Consider the following 24,052-nt stretch of genomic DNA (forward strand, 5'->3'; position numbering starts at 1 on the left):
ATGGGCCCATCCTCTCGGCTACCCACCAGGGACAAGCAAGTCTGAGAAAACACGGGCTCACTTTATCCCACGTTCCCGAAGCTGTCTGCGTCCATCTCCTCCAACTCTGCAGAAATGTGTGCAGAGGCCGGCCGGTCCTGAAAGCTCCACTCTGCTGAGGCCTTCCCCACAATCTGCAAGGGCTGGCCCAGCATTAACTGAGCATCTTCTCCAAGAGAGAACTGCCTCAGGCAATGGAACGTGCCATCAAGGAAAACCACGGGATTGGCCTCGTACAAAGGTTGCAAGGTTAGACCCGGAAGGGTTTGGAGAGAGAAACAAGAGATGCTACATTCCAAACAGAAAGAGCTGCAAGAGGCAGAAGGGACGATGAGGGCGGGCATAGGTGCCACATTCCAAGACTAGGGAGCAGAGGAGGTTCTGGACGCCGTGTGATACACTGCCACACGGAACCAGGAGGCATCAAGTCCATGCCGGTGCCGGCTCTGGGCTGGACAGGACCGAGTGGTAGGGTCTCAAGCAGGCAAGCTCCAGGGGTACACAGAGGTCCAACTCAAACCTCCAGCTATAGAAAGGCACCCGACTGCCTCCAAAGGGAGGGCTAAGACTCGGGGGATGGGACTTCTTTTTTAATGCACAAGATACAGTTATGAACTCTTCACACATGTACAGGCACTTTGAGAACTGGTCATTCTAAAAGTGTTTTTTATTAAGACCTGGTTTCGTCACAAAGTATAAAAACTTCTAATACACAAGTTACTAGAAATAAACTCCAACTAGAGCGGGAGATTATAGCTGGGTTGGTAGAGTACTCACCTAGCATACAAAGCTCCAGTCTCAAGCCCGTGTCACACATTCTACAAGTAGTGGTACATACCTGTAATCACGGCACTTCAGAGGCAGAGACAGGACGTCAGACGTTCAAAGTCATACTTGGCTACATATCAAGGTGATGGACAGCCTTGGCTACATTGAGAACTTCTCACTAAAACTTAAAACAAAAATTCACAGCTAATTCATTCAAACAATGTAGAACACCAATAGAAATGATTACGTGCTATAATTTTGGGGGGTTTTTTTGCTTGTTTTTTGAGACAAGGTTTCTCTGTGTAGCCCTGGCTGTCCTAGAACTCACTCTAATAGACCAGGCAGGCCTTGAACTCAGAGATCCACCTGCCTCTGCCTCCAGAGTGCTGGGATTAAAGGTGTGCGCCACCAACGCCCAGCTTTTTTTAAAATCTCCATTATGCTGGGATTACAAGTGTGCAGCACCACACTAAGCCCCACAATTTTCATGATCATGCAACAATCTGAAACTCAGTTCCCCAAACACAAGACTTAAAAACCAGAGGAAAGCATCTCATTTTCTCCTTTAAATACACAACTCGAACTGGTTTCCTGCACTCGGGCTAATTCACTTCCAAAACCAGGCACCGTCAAGATAATATTGGTACTCTCAATTGTATGCAATACTAGGGACAGGCTTCAGATGGCAACCACAGGAACCACCAGGAGACAGCAGCCTCTTTCATGTCCCCCACTCCAGGGTGCAGTTTAAGTCAGACCAAACAACTACAGACAACCGAAGATGCATTCCAGTAGGGAAAACCACTTCACTGTCTACTCAGGGAAATCCGAACTGGGACAAAAGCCCCCCTGCTGATCCATGCCAGCCCAGCCCCCAGCCCAGGACAGAGAGAGGTGGAGGTACCTGCAGGATCTTTGGGGCCAATTACAAGTGAACTTCTTGCCCACATCCAAGATAGAGGAAACCCACAAAGAAAACCAGTCATAGTTCCAAAGGTGTTTATTTTTAAATTTGTTGAAAGAAATAAAATTATATTTAAAAAAATAGAGTAATCTCACAAACTGAAAGCCAGGAACAAAAAGAACAAGTTAGTATTTTTCCTGAGAGGCAGATGATTAGCTCTATGAAACCTTACCTAACCTGTCAAACACACAGGTATCGTTCCTATGTCTAAGGCATCAGAAGCACTCTAGGTGCTGCATGGGTGATTCAGGCACGAAGCTTCAGCCCTCTAGTGTGTGTGTGGGGGGGTTAGAAACGAAACATCAAAGGCTGCTGCATTTCCTTTCTTATCAAATTGAACATGTTTCTACTTGCATAAATTGGGGGGAAAAATGAGTGGACTCATGACCTGGATTTCAAACCCTGGGTCTCATTTTTGTAACATCCTTACTAAGATTCCAAAGTCACCTGCCACAGAGGGCTAGGCACAGAAGGGAAGCTGACCCTCCCTCTGCACCCATAACTAGTCAAAGGGCACCCATCCCAGGAGACACAGCTTGACTCCTAAGCTACCAGACCTGTCTACAAGGCAGATCAAACTCTAAAGGTCCCCAGGAGGGAGGTACAAAACCCACTTTCAATTTCCAAAGTTCTAAGCTTCCCCACTCCCAAACCTAGTTTCTCTCAAGTGTACACTGAGAAATCTATCAAGCTAAGCCTCATGTCCACTCCAGTGAGAAAGTCCAAAGGCCAGCTAACTTTTGTGTTCTGTGCAGAACTGCTGGCCGGTGCTGAGGATCTGGTTTGCGAAGGTAAGGGCAGTTGGAACTGGTTTGTACTAGAAATATTGAGTACTGCCTTCCCTACGGCTTGTTTAAGTCCTTGCATCGATAACCACAAATTCCACGAGAACATCCATTTGTGAAAGCTGGTGTTTGGAAGTAGAGTTTCCAATGTCTGAAGGTATTTACGGATTCAAGTAGGACCTAATTGATCTCCCATTAAGTTCCTAACTTCAACCAGCTGGTAAAAATTAGGATTGTATGGGTGTATCCTTGTTAGACAAAACATCTACCAATCTTGATGAGTGGATGGCTATTCCAACCAAGGTAAACTTGTGCTGGACCCTAACTTTTTAAAACTCCACTCATTTCTTGGTTCCCTAAGAACGGTGTCCACTCCTGTCGTGGGCACAGTGGCCCTAAAAGGCTTTGCTGAGCTGCAGGGCACGGCTCTTCTGTCACCCTCAGGAGCACCTGAGTTACTGGGGTTACAGCAGCCAAGTCTTAGGAGGAAACGGCACAAAGTGACCATGTTCAGACAAGACTCCAGGCAGCACAAACTGTGACCATGCAAGACCCATGTTCTCGCCACCATCTCAGGAAGCAACAAATTTTAGCTGGGAACTGTGCAAAAACCACGAGCTACTAAGACAGTCTAAACTACAACAATGACAAAAGCAGACCCTAGAGACACCCTATGGGCTTTTCAGCTTCACAACACAAAGTCAGTATCCTGAGTTTTATCAGCATTTTATCTCGTAAATAATGTATACAAACATAAAAGCATACTAGTGGATAAATGGAGGCAACAAGGCGTGAAGTAGAACACCCCATTAACCCAGAGAAGAAATCCCTCAAAAAGAACACAAACAAACAGGCTTAGGAAATAAATTAAAGATTGAAACCTTATACTTTCAAGTTTTCTTTGACTATTCTTTTGAGAGATGGCATGAAGTCGATACATATTTCTAATAACCATTTAGTAGAGATCAAATACCAAAACGTGCCTCTTCGCACAAGCACACACAATGAGACTATGCCTTTAAAAATCATGGCCCCCATTGGCAGTTATTCTGAACACAGGAGAAACCAAAAGAATTAGTATTCATTTTGTTTTTGTTTTTGAGACAGGGTTTCTCTGTATTGCTTTGGAGCCTGCCCTGGAACTCACTCTGTAGACCAGGCTGGCCTTGAACGCACAGGTATCTGCCTGCCTCCGCCGCCCAAGTGCTGGGACTAAAGGTGTGCGCCATTATGCCCAGCATAAACTAGTATTCTAAATCATGGTCTGTATCATCAAGCCAAGGCATTTTATTTACTAACTTGGCTGTCCAAAAAAGAAAAAAAAAAAAAAGGTCGTGTTCCACCCCCCCCAAATGTAACTTTTACTAGCATCCACAGAAACTGTCAGAACACAGCAGACACATGACAATACTAATCCAATAAAGCAAAGGCTCCCAAAGTTTCAATCCCTCTCTCTCTATGCCCTTTAAAAGAAACAAGGGAGAAAAAAACCAAAACCACTTCTTTCCTTCCTAAATGCAATTTGTATTTTTAGCTCCCTCTTTGACATGACCTGAATGGGGGTTTCTTCGCTTTGTCTGTACTTGTTGGGAAAAATAATGTCAAATATGCAAACACAGGTTTATACTAGCTATAAAATGTGGTCAAATTATAATGATTGGTTTCTGAAGCCCTAGAATTTACAATACACAATGTAGACTAAAATCACAAATCCAGGAACAGATGGAATTCAGCATTTCTTAATCCAAGGTATCGTCTCATTAAAACCCCAAAGCTTCTTTATAACCTTCCATTTCCCCATGCCTAGAAAGAAACATTTCTGGGGAAGTCAGGATTTAAGAATAGTAAGGTCCAGGAATTTTATTTTAACCATAAACCCTAAGTTTTCTTTTAGTGCTTCAAAGACCCATCATCATGAAGACCAGATAAATTACATGGCTAATCAACTGTTCAGTACTGAGCCTAGAAAATAACCTCCAAAGGAACAGGACCAGCTCAGCCACTGAACCAGCGGTGCAGGGTGGGCACTCCTCTCCCGTCCGAGCCACAAGGCCGAGGCCCCTGGAAGATCTACTGCCCTGTGTTATCAGAATGTGTCGTGGCAGTCTCAGTGCTGATGGGCTGCACGTTGTCTGCGAGGTTGTGCGCGTGCTCAAGAAACAAGTCTTTCAGTACACTCAACTCCTTTGTCAGCAACTTAATTTTGGCCTCCAAGCGCTCGTTCTCTTCTTTGAGCTGGTTCACTCTTTGCAGTGTGTCTTGAGCTTTCTGCTTGCTTTTTAACCGGCTCTTTTTCACCGCCATATTGTTCCGCTCTCTGCGCTGGCGATACTCGTCACTGTTTCGATCCATGGGTGAACTCTTTTTGCTTTGTTTGCTCGGAGGCACGGCTTTGCCTCCTCCCCCGGGCCCGGCAGGCACCAGCTGAGGAACCTGCTGTAAGCCACTGGCATGTGCCTGAGTATGAATGACACTTATTCCGTTCACTCCGGGAGTAGCGGCTGGCTGCGACAGCTTGCTCATTTGGGCAGTTCCTTTGCCAACACAGAACAGGTAGAAATCAGAGCAGTGTGATCAGCAGAGGCCACACTCAGTGCCAAAAAATCTTCACATGTACCTAGTTAGAAAAGAAGTTGCATTAAAATACTTGAAATGACAGATCAAGTAAAATTAAGCTTGCATGGACCTAACGAGGCAGGCGATCTAACGCGGCAGGCGGTCTAATGCGGCAGGCGACCTAACGCGGCAGGCAGTCTAGGCAGGCAGGCGATCATTAATTGGTCTCGCTGACACAAACGGCTACCAACTGCCACAGCGTTTCCAAACTTCAAAGGGTAAGTTGGTCCAGAGGCTGAAGGCCAGCCCCACCTGGGGCTAGCTGTGATTATCAAACAGGAAAGGAAAAAACAAGGCATGGCACAAATTAGGCAGCACATGTGAGCTAGTAGCACCTGGACAATCTGCCAGGGAGAAATGCGAGCTGTTTGGTTGGGGTGAGCATAGGAAAGCAGGTTCAATTACTGCAGGAGGCACACCTGCAATGAGAGGGGGCGTTTCCAGTCAGGCTAGAAAGCTGCAGCAGGAAGCTCAGCCTGCAAAGCCCATGAGGATCCGAGTGCCTCCTTATTCAATATTCCCTGGGTGGCTTAGCAGTGATGTCGCCTAATGTGCGCTATTATTTTTAAGGCAGGGTACTCTCAGTTGCTTAGTTGATTTGCCTTTTTACATTTCAGCAAGCTTCAGTGACAGTTTACTGAAATTTACTCAGTCTGTTTCTTGTGTTTGGGAATGGAGACATCCAATAAAGTACCCCCATTCCAGCCTGTGTCAGTGACACAATCGCCTAGCCAGCAAACTTCTATCTCAAAAAAATATTTGCATTGCAATTCATAACAGTAGCAAGATTACAGTTATGAAGTATCACTGAAAATAATTTTGTTTGGGGGATCACCAAACATGAGGAATTGTTGTGAGGAAGGGTCACAGTGTTGGGAAAGTTGAGAACCACTGGCCTAAACATATTGATTCACAAAAGAAGAAACAACGTTCTAGCGACACAGGCAAGGAAAGCCAAGTACTGCTGATGGGAGACGTCAGTCTGTAAATCTGTCTCTTACTGGTTGTTGAATAAAGCACTGTTGGCCAATGGGGAAGCAAGATAGGTGGGACTAGGAGTCAAGGAGGATTCTGGGAAAGAGAGTCAGAGTCAAACAAGAGGTCTGGACCCTTTTCTCCAGTAAGAGAAATACTTAGATTAACAATTATGGGTTAAATACTTAAGTCAGAGATAGCCAGTAAGAAACCAAGCAAACGGCCAACAGCTTCATAACTAATATAGCCTCCTGTGTGTTATTTGGGGGTTCAGACAGCGTGGCAGAGCCCAGGTGACTGGCGGGGAAGACTACACGTTACATATTGGAACCCAGGCTGGACCAAGGGCGACGCAGCCGCTGTTGGTACCCACTTCTCACTCAGAGAGCTCAGCAGACTCACTGAAGCACTTCTGTGGAAAACTAATGAGGCCTGGCTGGCTACCTATCACCTGTGAACGGTGGTGTGTGAAAGCACCTACTCGATCCCCACGAGGACATGTCACTATAAACTCAAATCAGTCGTGTCCACCTAGGAGACACAGACCCTTCCAAAGCGTTGTGATCCATCACTCCACCCTGCCGTCTTCCCAGAACTGCAGAACAACGGCATCAATGAACGAAGTTAGAAAAGTTAACTAGAGTAAGGAAAATGCTCCAGTGACACCCCCAAGGTTATTACGAAAAGCCCAGTCAGTAAGCATCAACAGCTTCACCAAACTTTAGCCAAGCTTCTTCAAGCATGCTTATTAAGTTGGCCTTTTATTATTTATTAATCTTTGCCTTTAAATGCCCATATATCATTACTTTGAATAGTTTAAAAAGCCACTCAGCCAGCTCAGAGCTAGTGGGTCATCTGTTCTTACTCCAGCACTAAAGCAAGACAGAAAGCTTCCTTCCATGTCATGATGGATATGGACTCCGAGTTATGCTCAATAACAAACATTTCACAATTTCCCTTGAAAATGATTGTGGCCTAATTTTTCTCCCACTTAAAAGGTGGTTGTTCAAAATAAAAAAGTAAACAAATTAATTAAATAAGTGGGTATTCAATATTAATTTAAGCCACCCCGGCTGCCATGTAATACTGTTGCTTATCAAGTTGGTATAATGTGTTTAATCCAATCTTAAGAACCTGTATAATTTAATACCTCTCCTGGGATTTTCTTATATTCTTTTTCTTCAAAACTAACCTCTACAGTCAATTTGTCCTAGCTCAAAGACAGCAACTTTGATCCAAAGAAGCGCAGACTGGAAACCAGATGAAAGCTTTCCTTGGCTCCGGCTCCCTCGTCACCCCTCCTTCCTGTGAGCGTCAATCCCCATCTGTACAGGAGGGGTGTGGAAATGGTATGGTGCCCCAACTGCCAAAATACCATCAGCTCTAGTCACTATCAACTCAGTCAAAACAGGCTCCAAATTCAGGGATGTTCTGCCTACTCCTGAACCAACCATACAAGAATGGGGTAGGGGTCTAACTAATCTTACTAGGGTGCCAACGAGAACAAGGTAGAGGTTCTGAGCAAGCCTTTTGGCTAGAAAAAACAAGAGTATTGTTTATTGAACCTACAAACTTGCAAGACAAAGGGAGAGAAAAGTAGTTCATATTGTTTTAAAAAAAAAAGTAGGGTAGACATAGTGGTACATTTTTAAGACCAGTCTTGGAAGATAGAGTCAGGTGGATCTTTGTGAGCTTTGAGGTTACATAGCAAATCCCAAGACATCCAGGCTTATGTAGAGAGATCCTGTCTTTAAAACAATACAGAGAAACCATAAAGAAAGAAAGAAAGAAAGAAAGAAAGAAAGAAAGAAAGAAAGAAAGAAAGAAAGAAAGAAAGAAAGAAAGAAAGCCAGGCAATGGTGCACACCTTTAATCCAGCACTCAGGAAGCAGAGGCAGGGTCATCTCTGTGAGTCCAAGGTCAGCCTGGTCTACAGAGCAAGTCCAAGGACAGCCAGGCCTACACAGAGACACCCTGTCTTGGAACAAAAAAAAAAAAAAAAAAAAAAACCACCAAATCTTCAACCAGTAGACAAGTCAAAAAAGCAACTTAAAACGAACAGAACACTAGACAGACATCAAGGAGCTAACTTGAGAGGCTCCAAACAGATCACTTGGTTTTGCTGGGAACAAAGACTGTCATTTATGCTTTGTTCCTTCCACAAACATTAGCTGAGCTTCCCAGGAAAGCAGCCTGACGTTTATATCTGGATAATTAACCCTCAATCAAAGTCTGGCTCCTGGATGGACCAATCTATTCCAAAGTTCAGGCCACAGGAAGCAGGGTGGTGCCTTCTTCCGTCTACCTGTCAATCCCCCAAGAAGCAACAGGAAAGCTGAGGGCAGCAGAGCAGCCCTGAAAGTGGTCCCTGAACCACAACACCAGCAACTTTTGCAAGCGCCAATTCTCAGGCTGCCAGACTGAGGAACAAGCTCTGGATGTGGGCTTTCAGAGTCTGGTTTTAGGGGAGCTCCCACCATGATTACTGCGACACTGCCAAGGAGAAGACACCGCATATAAACAATGAACCTTTTTAAGAATGTCTGGCTAAATGAAATTAGGTAACAGATTTTTTTCAAATGAAAATATAATTAAAGTAATATTCACTCAAAAGAATTTTTCTCAACTTTCACTTGGAATAAACCTGTACATAATATTTTTCCTAGCTTTGTCATTTTACTCATAGACCTGGATAGAATCACGTATTTCCCCATTAGCCCCTCAAAATTTTTTTCACCCAATTTCCTTAATGAATGTTGAGCCTTTAAATTTACAAACAAAAGCATACCACATCCATTGTCCCTCTCACTGTCAGAGATTACCTCAGGCTGACATCATCCCTCAGGGGCCCTAGGCTCAGGTGTAACAGGCAGGCTCACTCCAAGCCCTCACTCACCATCCACAGCAGTGGTTCTCAACCTCGCAATGCTGTGGCCCTTTAATACACTTCATGTTCTATTCAAACATACAATTATTTTCATTGCCACTTTATAACTACAATTTTGCTACTATTAATAAATCTCTTTTTTTTTTTTTTTTTTTGGTTTCCCGAGACAGGGTTTCTCTATTGTTTTGGAGGCTGTCCTGGAACTCTCTGTAGACTAGGCTGGCCGGCCTCGAACTCACAGAGATCCACCTGCCTCTGCCTCCCAAGTGCTGGGATTAAAGGCGTGCGCCACCAACGCCCGGCCTATTAATAAATCTTAATATAAATATCTTATGTTTCCCCATGGTCTTAGGTGACCCCTGTGAAAGTTTTGGTTGTTTGACCCCCAAAATGCCTGAGACTCACAGGTTGATCTAGAGCAATCTTCCCCAAAACCTAATTGTGTCACATTTTGCTACTGAAAATCAGTGTCTATGACTCCAAACCGCAGGTCCTAACCCTCTACAGCCCCTGCTCCCTTAACTCAAGACCACTCAAGGGCCTCCCAAATGTCTGTTCTCTTCCCTCTGTGCTTTCTGTCCAAATCTGCACTCCCAGCATCTTTGGCAACCCCAGCTTCAGCTGTCTCCCTGGAGACTGTTGGAGGCGGGGCTCATGATGAAGGCAGGGTCCTGTGTATGGGCCACTGGAGAATGTGAAGAAAGCGCATGTTTCTTTGGATATTGCCCTTGAAACCTTTTCTAGCACATTCAAAATAAAAATGTTGTTTAGAAATATTCATTTATTAGGAGTTCCTGTTCAGGTTTTGGTGGGTTTCTTTTTTCTCTCCCGCCATCCCCTTTAACAGCAGGGGAGGGCAAAGGGATAGGCAGGGAACCCATACACTTACTTGTGTATAGAGGGAAACCTGGAGTTGTCACAGCAGTCATCACTGACTGAGTGAGGCAACTTCTGACAGGGTGCTGTGTGTCTTTCCCATGACCTCAGGAGGGAATGTTCCCAGGGGCTTTCCTGGGGATCATTTAATTCACCAGGGATGGAAACACCTCTCCAAGATCACAGAGCCCAGCTGACAATCATGAGAGAATTTAAAGACAATGGGGGAGGGGTGTCGCCTGTTCTCACCTATTTGTTTCTGACAGGTAATAAAAATAACTTGAGCCAGTCAAGCATGTCCAACAGAGGCAGGAAACAGGCTCAAATTTTTCTTCAGCTCCATAGCATCCTGTAATTATTTACAGGTTTTTCAGAAACGGGGAAATAACCCCAGGGGCTGCTTATCAAAACTATTACTCAAGTGGACAGGAGACCTTTAGAGTTTTTTGAAGGCTAGGGGTGTGGCTCAGAAGTAGAGGGGCTTGCCTACCACGAAGTGCATAAGAAGTCCTCCGCAAAGAAAGCCCTTACAGGGCTTCATTTCCAATTTCCCTCTGTGGAGACAGGTCTGCATTTAATAGTAACATATTCAAATAAGGACTCAAGTGGGTGGAAAACTCGGGAGACACAACCCCACAAAGGTTTAAAAACCTTTCTAAAACGGACACGTCTTACGATGGCGGCTTACAAAGAAATAAGTAAAAAACAAAAAACACAAAGCCCTTAAACAGGAGCAAAGCTAAACACGCCAACCTTCGTTAAGACCAAATAAATACACAGGCGCGCTTGGAAAGAGACCACCGTGCACATGCACACCGGAGCCCCTCTCTCTCTCTCTGCCTGGACACCTCGGCTGGCTCTTTTTTCCCCCGCGTTCCCTCCAAGCCCTCGCTAAGGAAACGCTTCGTGGCTTGTGACCTGCTTATTTCATAGCGACCGGGGGGGGGGGTCCACGCGCCATATGGGTTGCCCTCCCATCCCCCGAACTGCAAGGACACGCCACCGTCCTCAAAACCAAAACCACCCCTCCTGCACCCTTACGTGTGTAAGAACATCAAATGCTCCTGCACCTTTGCATGTGTAAAAAATTACCAAGCGCTCCTGCACCCTTACGTGTGTAAGAACATCAAGTGCTCCTGCACCCTTACGTGTGTAAAATAATATCAAATGCTCCTGCAACCTTATGTGTTTAAAAAAACAAACAAAAAAAATCCAGCGCTTCCCCCTAGGAGGTCACCAGGATAACAACTCCCAAGGGGGACCCGGGAGGGAGGCGACAGCAGAGTCCCTAAGCCAAGGCTCGGTCCACCCACCCTCCATCCCCCAGGGGCCAAAGCGCGCCGGGCTGGTCCCGCCCGCCCGCCCGCCCGCCGCGCGTCGCAGGGGGCCGGGTTCCGGAGGGGGCCACCTGGTCCTCCGCCCCACGACCGCGGCGGCGGGGGGCTCGTCCCCGGGGTGGGGAAGCACCGGGGGTCGGCGGCGCCACGCGCGGCCAGCGCTGGGCCGCGGCCAGGGATGAGCTCAGCCCCGCCGGGTGTTGCCGCAGGTTGCATCAGACGCGGTTCCCGGGTCCGCGCCGCGCCACCCGGCCGCCAGGGGACCCTTCCGGGTCAGCCCGCCGATTCGGGCTGGGCCGGGTGTCGTCCGGGCCGGGCCGGGCGTCTACGCGAGCGGCGGGCTTCGGCCGCGGCCTCCTCCTCCCCTCCGAGAGCGAGCCCGCGGCGGCCTCCTTACCTGCGCCTCCGGCCGGCCCGCCCGCCCCCCTAGGCGGCCTCCACTCCGCAGCGGCCCCCGCGCGACCGGACCCAGGCCCTCGCAGCCCGCGAGTCGGCCAGGAGGAGCGACGGTTACGAAACACCGGCAGGGCCTCCGCCCGTCCCGCCGCCGCCGCCGCCGCCCGCGGCCGCCACCGGCTCTTCCCCCCCCACCTCCGCGTCGCGTCGGGTCGGCGCGCGCCGCCACCGCCGCGACCAATAGGAGCGCTCGCCTGCGAGGGACGCGCTGGAGACGGGCGGCGCCCCCAGCCAATCGCAGGCCGCGCGGCCGCGAGGTGGGGGGCGGGCGCGCGGCGGGGCCGGGGGGCGGGACGGGCGTGGTGGGCGTGGTGGGCGGGGCGGCGCCGGCGGTGGCTGGAGGCGCGCTCCTCCGTGGGTTCTCCTCCCCTCCTCTCCACTTAAGGCTGCAGCCGGTGAGCTGTGGGGGTGGCCGGTGGAGAGGAAAGTTCTGTGTGGGTTTGGAGGCTTGAAAAGACGGCCGATCACCTTGGGAGGCCCCCGCCTGCCTTTGGGAAGCGGCATTTCCAGAGGCGGGTGTTTTTTGTTGTTTTTTTTTTGAGACCTTTTGCGGACTGTAACTAGCGAGTTGGGGGAAAAAACCCGTCGGATGTAGGGTTGGGTTGGCGCGCCGGGGTCACAACTTCTTGAGAACTGCGGACTGCGGCTCCCGAAGTGTGCTCGCCTCGGTGAGGACAGGCGATGCACGTGGCGTGGCCTCTAAAAGTTCTCCCAAACGGTCCACGGGAGGCTCAGAAAGCATTTGTGTTTTGTGTGTGTGTGTTTGAAAAACAGGAAGCAGCGCGCTGGGTGGAGGGGGCAGTGATAGGTTTGATTGCTTCCTCTTTAGTAATGCTTATCGTTCAAAGCTCGCTGGCTTTCAAAGAGGAAGTGTTTCTTCATCCAGGAGAGCTGCAGGTGTCCACGTAAGACTGTTTTCGAGGAATCCCTGGGAGATGAGAGCACCTTCAAAAAGGGAGGGAGGGAGAAAACAGCAGCCACCGAGCTTGAACCATGTGATAACCCCGTGCCCACTCGGGATCAAAGAATGGAATCAAAGGACCAGTATGCCTCGTGAGGTTCAGACCTCTATGCTAAGACGACCAGAGTCGGACTGTGTTCCCCTCACAAAATCGTGATCTCTTCCTAATCACACAAGACTACAGAAAATGGACCAGCACTCGGGAGGCAGAGGCAGGCGGATCTCTGTAAGTTCGAGACCAGCCTGGACTACCAAGCGAGTTCCAGGACAGCCTCCAAAGCCACAGAGAAACCGTGTCTCGAAAAACCAAAAAAAAAAAAAAAGAAAGAAAGAAAGAAAATGGAAAGCAGCCTTGCCTATCACACAACGGCGTACGGAGTGAACCTCTGGTTTGCCAGCCGCTCTGCTAACTGCTTTTCTGTGTTGTGTCTAGGCAAGCCTGCCACACCCAGGCAGTCAGAAAAGCCCAGGAATAATCTTGAGATGTCCTCCTTACCTGGCAATAGCTGGTAGCCCTTTTCCCGTTTGCAAACGTGTGTTTGGTGCCAACTGTGTGTGTGTGGTTAAGAGCTGGGGGTCAGAACGTACAGCCCCTGCCCGCACGAAGCTTACTCTGAGAACCAGAGAGGCATGATTCCAGCTCCATTTTCATATAGACGCTTACGGGGGTGGGGGGGGGGGGGCGGGTTTAAGATGCTGGGAGAGATTTCAAGAGGAGACCAGACCTAATCTCATGCGTCAGAGAAGGCCTAAACTATGAGAAAAGTGTTGCCCGGTTGGCACTGATGAGATGGACACACCAGTCGAGGGCAGTATCTTTAGTATCTTTGCCTAGAGGCCCTGTGATAGGAGGACTTAAATGTCAAAGCAGCTGGGGCGAGAAGCCCCAGTGGAGACTGATAGCGTGGGCCCAGCCATGTGGACCCAATAATGGTTTTGATAAGGGAGTGTTTGAACCCAGGATGTACATACGGGGTAAACACGCTACCGCGGAGCCAAACCCCAACCGAGGAGTATACTGTTTTTTTCCCCTCCCTGTAATTGGAGACACTCATCGTAAGGAATTCAGGACCTGATAAAGACTCTGCCTCCAGGCTGAAGAAACCTAGGTTGCTTTCTTGCAAATCACAGAGACTCAAGCTGTCCCAGTAAAAGAAAATGTCCTGTGTGTGTGTGTGTGTGTGTGTGTGTGTGTGTGTGTGTGTGTGTGTCTGTGTGCCCCTTACCAATGTCCAAAATATGTCCTAGAAACCCAAAGGCGCTGTAATCCGGCAGTATATTTTTAAAAAGTCTCCTTTCAAAGGACTTCAGAAGTAGGGCGACCTGTTGGTTGAATAATCTAGCCATTTGACAACGACTGTCACTAATCACAGGTTTGCCCGAATGCTGTGATTCAGTGTTGCTGGAACATTAGTTTTACACTGTAAAGACGTGTCTCTGCCTAAGGGGCCTTCTGAATGGTTTAATGAAGACCTGAATGGCCAATAGCTAGGAAAGAATAGGTGGGACTTCAGGCAGACAGAGACTAAAACTGGGAGGAGGAATCTAGGCCAGTGACTTCCCCAGCAGACGCAGAGCAAGCTGGATGTGCCATACCAAGGAGAGGTAACTGAGCCATGTGGCAGAACATAGATTTTAAAAAAATGGGTTAATTGAGTTATAAGAGCTAGTTGGGCAGGGTGGTGGTTGCGCACGCCTTTAGTCCCAGCACTCGGGAGGCAGAGGCGGGCAGATCTCTGTGAGTTCGAGGCCAGCCTGGTCTACAGAGTGAGTTCCAGGACAGCCTCCAAAACAATACAGAGAAACCCTGTCTCGAAAACAAACAAACAAACAAACAAAAAGAGCTAGTTGGGAAAAAGCCTAAGCTAAGGCTTACATAATTAATAATAAGTCTCTGGGTCATTATTTGTGGCCTGGCAGTCCAGAGATAGTTCAACAAGAACTACTGCTTGCTACATACAGTATGGAGTCAGAATATTACCAGCTTAGCCCGGTGTTGGTGGCGCACGCCTTTAATCCCAGCACTCGGGAGGCAGAGGCAGGCGGATCTCTGTGAGTTCGAGGCCAGCCTGGTCTACAAGAGCTGGTTCCAGGACAGCCTCCAAAGCCACAGAGAAACCCTGTCTCGAAAAAAACAAAAACAAAACAAAAAGAAAAAGAAATACAAACAGAAAGGTATGGCCTGCAGTGACAAACAGAAGGAGCTCAAAAACAAGCCAATGAGGATGTGTGTTTCAGTATGAAAAAAAACAACATATCATAAGCTCTGGCATTAATAAAACTAATTTCTCAATATCAAGAAGGCTGGGGAGTCCAAAAGTAAACGGCTGGTCTTATTCTGCTGTAGGTTGTTGGAGTTTTTGTTGTTGTGTTTATTTTCATTTTTGGGCTTATGGTTTGCTTATTTGTATATGTGTATAGCGTAAATAATGAAAACCCAGAGACAGATACTGGGATTAAAGATCAGAGAAGAAAAGCCGCCAGCCACTAGAGAGTTCTCAACGCTACCAGTGCTCAGAGGGGGCCGTCCTGTCCTCCTGACTGCGCTGCTCCTCAGACTGCTCAGACTGCAGACTGAATCAGACTGAGACCCTGAGCTCCTGTCTCCTATTCCTCTCCAGTGCTGGGGTCAAAGGCTTTGAACCACCACCGCCCAGCTTCTACGGCTAACTAGCGTGACTGCTGGGATCGAAGGTGTGTGCCACCACTGCCTGGCCTCTATGGCAAGCTTTGTTAGATCATAAACAAAGGAACACCACATATGTGAACGTGTGTGTGGATCCACATGTGCCCTGCCATGGTCGTGGAGGTCAGAGAATTTGTAGGAATTGGTTTCCTCCCTTCACCGTATGGGTCTTGGGGACTTAAACTGAGGTCATCTGACTCGGTGGCAAGCAGTTTTATTAGCTGAGCCATCTCTCCAACCAGACTTTTTAAAAATGTGCATGAGTGTTTTGCCTGCATATGTGTATATGTGCATCACAGGCACCCATCGGGATCAGAGAGGGTGCCAGATGCCCCGGAACTGGAGTTAGGGTGGTTGTGAGCCACTGTGCGGGAGCTAAGATCCGAACCTGGCTCCTCTGCGAAAACCAACTCTCTAGCCCCTTGTTTGTTTTGGTTTTAAGACAACACTAATAACTGGGTGTTTGTTGCACACGCCTTTAATCCCGGCACTCGGGAGGCAGAGGCAGGCGGATCTCCGTGAGTTCGAGACCAGCCTGGTCTATGGAGAGAGTTCCAGGACAGCCTCCAAAACAATACAGAGAAACTCTGTCTCGAAAAACCAAAAGAGAGGCAAAGAAGGCAGTACTGGATCGTAAGCTGGGGTGTAAAACCAATACCCGTGAGTCTGCAAGAGTGTTAGCAAATGACTGCATGGACATCAGGGAGGAGCTAGATCTGCTTTGCAGAATCCCTTGCAGTCTCTTCACCCGGTTCTTGGTAGGCAGTGTAACTCGTGTGTGTACATGTGTGTGTATGCATGTGTATGTGCATGTGCGTGTGTGTGCGTGCGCTCACGTGCATGCATGTGCGTGTGTATTGCGTGTATGTGCGTGCATGCGTGTAGTACGTGACAACAAGAGGACAGCCTGTGGGAATCCATTCTTTCCTGCCACAGTGTGGGCCCCAGTGCTTGAACCCCGGCTCCTCTGCCCCATGAGCTCTCTCCAGCCCTCCCCTCACATTAAAAGAGAGAAAATAAGATGGACGGCTGAGTGTGGTGGCACATATCTTTAATCACAGCGTTGGGGAAGAAGAGGCAGGCAGATCTGAGTAAGTTTGAGGCCAGTCTAGTCTACATCTCTAGCCAGAGCTAGAGAGTGAGATCCTGCCTCAAAAAAAAAAAAAAAAAAGAAAGAAAGAAAACAGACAAATATGGAAATGAGGGAGGGCAGGAAAAAAAGTTGTTTTTCAAAATAAAAAACCTGCACCTTGAAAGGACACCGTTTAAAGAATGAATACACCAGGACATTATGAAAAGCACCACCGTGGTCTTAAGGTGCAAAGGCCGTCAGAGTCAGCTCGGCAGCCGTCAATCAGGGTGATGGCCTTGAACTTGACAGGAGCTGATAAAAACTGGGCTTCCTCGGTGGCCAGGCCCTCACTCTCACCGCAGTGAAAGCAGATGAGCTTCAGGGAGAGGCGTCCTACAACCAAGCATTCCTCCCCAGCCACAAAGCCAGGACTATCCCACAGGATCCTCCCTCCGCCGTGACCTGGACAGGAACACAAAACCAACAGAACGATACTACGGAGCAAAACATAAGGAAATCCCAATAGAGCAGGGGCTTCGGCTAATTACAGCACATGAGCGCACGATCAGAAATCAGAACTAGTACGTTGTGCTAACGTGCAACGCTGAGGGCGTGCGCAGGATCACAAGCTGTGATCAGAGGTCACGCTGAGCCGTGTCTAAGCCTCACGCAGCTTGCCTGCGTTTATGCGCATGCGTTATTATCAGAGCTCACTCTGAGCGGTGTCTAAGCCTCACGCAGCTTGTCTGCGTCTATGCGCACGCACCAGGTGTGTACCTAGTGCCTAAGGCCAGAAGAGGGTGTCACATCCTCTGGAACCGGACTTACAAGTGGTTATGAGTTGTTTGTGGGGACCGGGAGTAGAACTCCGGTCCTCTGGAAGAGCAGCAAGTGCTCTTAGCCCCTGAACCATCTCTTCAGCCCCCTAAAGTTTTGAGGTTTTTTTGTTGTTTGTTTTTAAAAACTATTTGCACTTCGTTTAATTTTGTTGTTTTGTTTTTGTTTTCATTTGTCTCAAACTTGAGATTCCCCTGACTATACCTCCCACCCGAATTCAGGGATGTCAGCCGTGTGCCCCCCCTGCACGCCCACCCTGCCCCACCCACACACACAGGTATGATCATGCCCGACCGCATTGTACTTCTAACATTAACTGAACCATTTTAAAAAATTCACCGAGTCTCAGGACTGCAGAGATGACTCAGTGGTTCCGAGTGCTTCCTGCTCCTCCAGATGACTAGAGTTCAGTTCTCAGCACCCACATCACCGTGACTCACAACAGCCTGTAACCACAGCTCCAGGAGAGCTCACACACACACACACACACACACACACACACACACACACACACACACACACACACACAAAACAACTCTGACTAATGCCCGGAATTCCACCAGTGGAACAGAGCTCAGCCAATGAGCCTTAGTGCAATTTCTGCCATGAACTGTCATCAGTGACCATGTTGTCAAGGAAAACCAACACCCTCCCAAAACACGGAGTAAGAGTGGAAGAGCAGGCGGCCATTGGTGGCGCACACCTTTAATCCCAGCACTCGGGAGGCAGGGGCGGGGGGATCTCTGTGAGTTCGAGGCCAGCCTGGTCTACAGAGCGAGTTCCAGGACAGCTTCCAAAGCCACAGAGAAACCCTGTCTCAAAAAAACAAACAAAACAAAACAAAAAAAGAGTGGAAGAGCAAAAAGGCATGGGAGAAGAAAGTGGAAAGGATGAGGGCGCTGTGGAGTTAGACCACAGTGGAGCTGCAGGGTGTGTGGGAGCCCAGGAAGCCATCTCCGGGCATTCTGGGGAAGCCAGCCCTCACGTGAAGCTCCAGACACGAGGTCAGCCCTACGGGCCACACTCAGGAAGCTGAGCAAACTGAAAATCGGAGGCCAGCCTGGGCTGCGTCGTGAGACTCTGTCTAATGAAGAAGGGTCCTACTTACTAGGGGGAGATGGTTGTTGCCTGTCCAGTTACCCATCCCTCCTCCTCCTCCTCCTCTTCCTCTCCTCCTTCTCCTCCCTCTCTTCCTCCTCCTCCTCCTCCTCCCCTCCTCCTCCTCCTCCTCCCCTCCTCCTCCTGCTCCTCCCCTCCTCCTCCTCCTCCTCCTCCTCCCCTCCTCCTTCTCCTCCTCTTCCTCCTCCTCCTTCTCCTTCTCCTCCTCCTCCTCTTCCTCCTCCTCCTTCTCCTCCTCCTTCTCCTCCTCCCCTCCTCCTCCTCCTCCTCCTCCTCCTCCCCTCCTCCTCCTCCTCTCCTCCTCCTCCTTCTCCAGCATCACCACCACCATTTAACTCTGTCTCAATCAGTAGATGATTGTCGACTTTCCACCCTGCCATACGCTGTCCCGAGTGCTGAGAATCTCATAAGGAACAAGGCTGGACTGTGAAGTTCGGGGGGTTGGGGGAGCTGTTACTCAATGCATATAAATAAGGCAGAGGGAGCTGCCAAGTTGAGTGGGCTTGTGGGGCAGGATTCCTGGGCTTAGAGCCAGTTAGGACTTCGTGTTCCCTTCTACACTCTTGTCATTGTTCCTTCCTCTTCTGTTTTTTTTCTTCTTCTTCTTCTTTTGAGTTTCTGCAGCAACCGTGGTTCCTATGTGAACCTGAACGGAGGGTTAGATGGTCTTGGGGGGGGAGGCTGAGAGTATTTATATGGGTACATGTTGGTTGGGGTAGTAGGCCCTCCTATGCTTTCTTCTCCTCAGCAAAAGTGTTTTGGGGAGCCGGGCTTTGGCGGCGCACGCCTTTAATCCCAGCACTCGGGAGGCAGAGGCAAGCGGATCTCTATGAGTTCGAGGCCAGCCTGGTCTACGGAGCGAGTTCCAGGACAGCCTCCAAAACAATACGGAGAAACCCTGTCTCGAAAAATTTAAAAAAATGTTTTGGGGAGAACCCTGAGTTGGGCAAGAAGCTGGAACTGTGGGGTGGGGATGGCGAGGAGAGCTGTTTACAGTTGCTACAGGGAGTGGCGTTTCCCTTGTCTCTACGACGGACTTCCTTGTGGCCCAGTGGAAAGAAGGATGAACACAGAGTCACTTCAGTGATTTAAAAACCAAGAGGTCAGTCATGCCCTTAGCACCAGCTCTGTGACATGAGTAGGGACCTGAAGGGCCTGCCCTGAAGAGAACCATAGGAGCTGATGGTACCTTGTGAGTACTCAGAAACAGACCAAGATAAGCACCATCTAAGGATACACTCAGAAATGTTTGGTGATGGAAGCTGAGGCATTGTCCTGGGACTGGTCGACCAGTTGTCCCTGTAACGGTAATGCTTTGACTACGAAAAGTCTCCCACAGGCTCAGTCGTCCCTTAGCCCCAGACTGAAGGTGCTGGCTTCTTGGGAGGTAGTACAGACTTAGGGAGTACGACCCAGAGGAAGCAGGTTATAAGACTTGTCTTCTACCGGACGTTGGTGGCGCACGCCTTTAGTTCCAGCACTCCGGAGGCAGAGGCAGGCAGATCTCTGTGAGTTCGAGGCCAGCCTGGTCTACAGAGGGAGTTCCAGGACAGCCTCCAAAACAATACAGAGAAACCCTGTGTCAAAAAACAAAAAACAAAACAAAACAAAAGACGTGTCTTCAGTTCCTCCCTACACCATTAACCCCACCCCTGCTAAAGACACACCCTTCCTCTGGGACCTCCCTCCCCCACCCATCAGCTAGGCTCTGCTCCTCCCTACTCCAGGAGCAGTGCATCTCCTGGTGATCCCAGTCTAGCTTCTATGAGTCACAGAGGGTTTCCCCGCCTCTGGGGTCTCCCCTCTTCTGAGGTCCTACCTCCAAATGCAGTCACGTTGTCTGGCTCCTCCGGGGTCTCCCAACCCCACCCCTCAGACTAAGTCTGCTCCTTCTGGGAACTCCAGACCTTATGTTCTCAATGCCCTCAGGTAGGCACTATCCCTCCTGACCCCACAGGACTCCGGACAAAGCACAGAGCTCCCAAGCCCTCCTGCCCCTCCCCGCCAAGTAGAGAAGCAGACTCGTGGAGCCACTCCAGGAGGCAGAGGGGAGGGCCAGCGAGGCTGTGCTGAGCCCAGAGTGGTGTCTGTTCATGCAGACGGACTTCTCTCAAAGACCAGAGCTACAACCTGCAACCTCAACACCAGCTCCATGGGAGGAAACACCGTCTCAAGCTCCCTACAGTCAAGGCTCTCCTGAGCAAAGGTACACATCTACCTCAAAAGGAGAATGGCGATTTAAGCGAAATAAAAAAAGATGCAGCTAACAGAGATATGCCCTGGAAGGTATTTTGTGTGTGGCTCCCTCTAGTCCTCGTCCCTACTTCCTTGACGCCGTGAGGCCAGCAGCTTGGCTCTGTGACAGCCCTCTGTCTCCGAGGTGTGCTGCCTCCTCACAGGCCCATGGCCATGGAGACTGCTGACCATGAACCGAAACTGTTGAGCCCAAACAAACTTCCCTCCTTTAGGGCGTTTCTCTCCATGTTTGTCACAGTGGCGCAAGGGCCAGAATGGGGAGCTAAGTTCCTTCCAAAGCACTCCCAACGTGATCTTGGCTCCACAATGGGTGGAACCGATTGTGACTATATCCAATGGCTTGTAAGATGGGACTATGTCTAGGACAGAGAGACATGGGGGACAGGAGGGGAGGGGGAAAAAGAAAAAGCAAAGAGGTGTCCACCAATAGGATAGCTCTTGCAGAGGACCAGGGATGGTTCCAAACTCCCACACGGCAGCTCACAGCCATCTGTAACTCCAGTTGCACGGGACCTGGTGGCCTCTTCCGGCCTCCGCAGCCACCAGGCACACGTGCAGCGCACATGCATGCACACGCGCACACCAAACACCGATAAATTTTCAATAAAAACCCCAAAACCGCCGGGCGGTGGTGGCGCATGCCTTTAATCCCAGCCCTCGGGAGGCAGAGGCAGTCAGATCTCTGTGAGTTCGAGGCCAGGCTGGACCGATAGCCTCCGAAACAATACAGAGAAACCCTGTCTCGTAAAAACCAAAAAAAACAAAAAACAAAAAACAAAAACAAAACAAAACCCCAAAACCATAACAAAACTGGAAACGTCCACTGAGTCTGGTGGGCAGGCTGGCGGGCCATTTCTTCCCAGTTCCCACAAGTCCAGGCTCTTTCCTATTCCTCGGGTGGCGTCTGATGGGGGAAGTCCTGTGTATATGTCAATAAAGCACTGTTGGCCAATAGGGAACCAAGATAGGTGGGACTAGGAGCCCAGGAGGACTCAGGGAAGGAGAAACACAGAGATTCAAGATGTAACCGCCATGGGGTAGGAAGCCCGGAAATTTCTCCGGTAAGAGAAATACTTAGATTAACAATTATGGGATAAATACTTAAGTCAGAGCTAGCCAGTAAGAAACAAGCAAGGCCAACAGCTTCATAATTAATATAGCCTCCTGTGTGTTATTTGGGACTGATGCGGCTCTGGAACCAGGCTGGCGGGAAGGCTTCCCTTTACAGGCGTCAACCCAAGTCCAATCTCCCAGTTGTCCGTTGACTGTTGAAGCTCTTGCCGGTCTCAGTTTTTTCCTCAAAGTGGTTTCGACTCCAACACCAAAATACACGTTTTGGCCCACAATACTAGGTTTGTGTTTTGTTTCCTTTTGTCTGAGGCAGGCAGGGCCTCACGACGTATCCCAGGCTGGCCTCGAAGTGCTAGTTCTCCCTGTCTTAGCCTCAAGAGCACCGAGATGAGGGGTGCTCCCCACCACACTGGGTGGTACTCCCCCCTCTTATCTAAGAGGAGGGCAGGGCTGCGCTTCGCTCGTGCTGAGAGGATATACCCGTCAGTTAGGGTTTCTGTTGCGGTGATGAAAGCCCTCTGGAGGAAAGGGTCTGTCTCACGTGAACCTGTGCATCTCAGCCCGGTCATCCGTGGAAGTCGGAGCGGGAGCCTGGAAGCAGGAACTGAGGCAGAGCCCCACAGAAACTCTGCCTGCTGGTTGGCTCAGCTTGCTTCCTTAGAGGACACAGGACCACCAGTCCAAGGTGGCCACAATGTGTTGGGCCCTCCCACATATTAAAAAAACGCACCCCAAGTTTACGGGCCAGTCCCATGAAGACAGTCTCCCAACCGTGGTTCACTCTTATCGGATTAACTCCACCTCCTGTCCAACAACAACAACAGCAGCAAAACAGGTCAATAGGCCCAGGGGAATGGACGTCCCCATCCTGAAGGGAGCCTGGAGGATTCACCATGAATACTCCTGCAGCAGCCCAATTCTTGGACACACATTCCCTCTGTGAACTGTTTCTCTGGGATTCAAGACAGCCTCCTGTGACAATCAACTAGACTTTGTGCTAGTGTAGAAAAGCATTTGACATGAGCGATTTAAGGAGGGAGGATTTTATTTTAATTCACAGCTCTAAAGGTGGTGGTCCATCAGGGCAAGGGAGGTAAGGCAGACAGGAGCAGCTCACATCATGGCCGCCAAGAAATAGAGAGAGCATCCTTAAACCTGTCTTCTTTTTTCTTTTTTTTTATAGAAGGGTCTCTCTATGTCACCCGAACTGACCTGGAACTTGCTCTGTAGACCAAGCTGGCCCAGAATTCACAGAGATCCACTTGCCTCTGCCTCCCTAGTGCTGGGACTAAAGGTACAGGTCCCTGACTAAAGCTCGCTGGATAGTGCCAAGCAAATTCATCAGTGAATACACACACACACACATACACACACACACACACACACACACACACACACACACACACACACACACGGGTGCACTTTACTGACCTCCCAAGCCTCTTCAAACAAGTTATCAGTTGGTAGGAACAATCCCGCTTCTTTCCTAGAGAAACACGGGAGAAGACAGCTGAGGGGGTGAACCGTGGTCCCCAGCGCAACAGCTGTCTCTCCTCATCATTTGCCCTGCTCTGCAGTCTCAAGTTCCTTCTCCCTGGCTGCATCTTACAGTCGAAACTGTTTACTAAGTGGGGCAAAACACACCGGAAAGCCAGAGAGGTCTCCCTGTGCTGCTACCGATCCTTCTGGAGCCCTGGCTGTTGGACTTACGTTATCCGTTCACTGTCTGTGTTGGGAAGGGCGTCCTGTAGGTAAGAGAAACACAGGACCCTTAGCCACCAGGAAGATGTACGTCAAAACTACCCCTAGGGGCTGGGCATTGGTGGCGCACGCCTTTAATCCCAGCACTCCGGAGGCAGAGGCAGGCGGATCTCTGTGAGTTCGAGGCCAGCCTGGTCTACAGAGCGAGCTCCAGGACAGCTTCCAAAACAATACAGAGAAACCATGTCTCGAAAGACAAAACAAAACAAAACAAAAAAAACAAACAAACAAAAAACTACCCCAAGGAACAGTGAGACGGCTCATTAGGTAAAGACATTTGTCACCAAACCTAGTAATTTGAGTTCCCCAGACCTTCATAGTGGAAGGACAGAACTCACACCCAAAAGCTGTCTTCTGGCCTCCACGCTTCTACTGAGTTACATGAAATCACACTTGAGCACACAGAGTAGATAAACAAGAAGTAAATACATGTAGTTAAAAAAAAGTTCAAAGCCTGGCCGGGTGGTGGTGGCGCACGCCTTTAGTCCCAGCACTCGGGAGGCAGAAGCAGGTGGATCTCTGTGAGTTCAAGACCAGCCTGGTCTACAGAGCGAGTTCCAGGACAGCCTCCAAAGCCACAGAGAAA

General features: G+C 49.3%; 1 protein-coding gene across 1 annotated transcript; it reads right to left on the minus strand.

Annotated features, from left to right (window-relative positions):
• Nucleotides 1-688: 688 nt before the first annotated feature.
• Cebpg (CCAAT enhancer binding protein gamma) lies at nt 689-11,771 on the minus strand. The gene is made up of 2 exons (XM_040735511.1): nt 11,645-11,771; nt 689-5,173 (listed from the first exon to the last, which is right to left on the minus strand). The coding sequence occupies exon 2, from the start codon at nt 5,077-5,079 to the stop codon at nt 4,627-4,629; it is 453 nt and encodes a 150-aa protein (XP_040591445.1). The 5' UTR covers nt 5,080-5,173; nt 11,645-11,771; the 3' UTR covers nt 689-4,626.
• Between the last annotated feature and the right edge of the window lie 12,281 nt (nt 11,772-24,052).

Source organism: Mesocricetus auratus, unplaced genomic scaffold (assembly GCF_017639785.1).
Source record: "Mesocricetus auratus isolate SY011 unplaced genomic scaffold, BCM_Maur_2.0 Super-Scaffold_100046, whole genome shotgun sequence".
Classification (NCBI taxonomy): domain Eukaryota; kingdom Metazoa; phylum Chordata; class Mammalia; order Rodentia; family Cricetidae; genus Mesocricetus; species Mesocricetus auratus.

Bases quoted from the DNA above. Each gene is read 5' to 3' on its own strand.
- Cebpg (XM_040735511.1), bottom strand. From the start codon at position 5,079: ATGAGCAAGCTGTCGCAGCCAGCCGCTACTCCCGGAGTGAACGGAATA.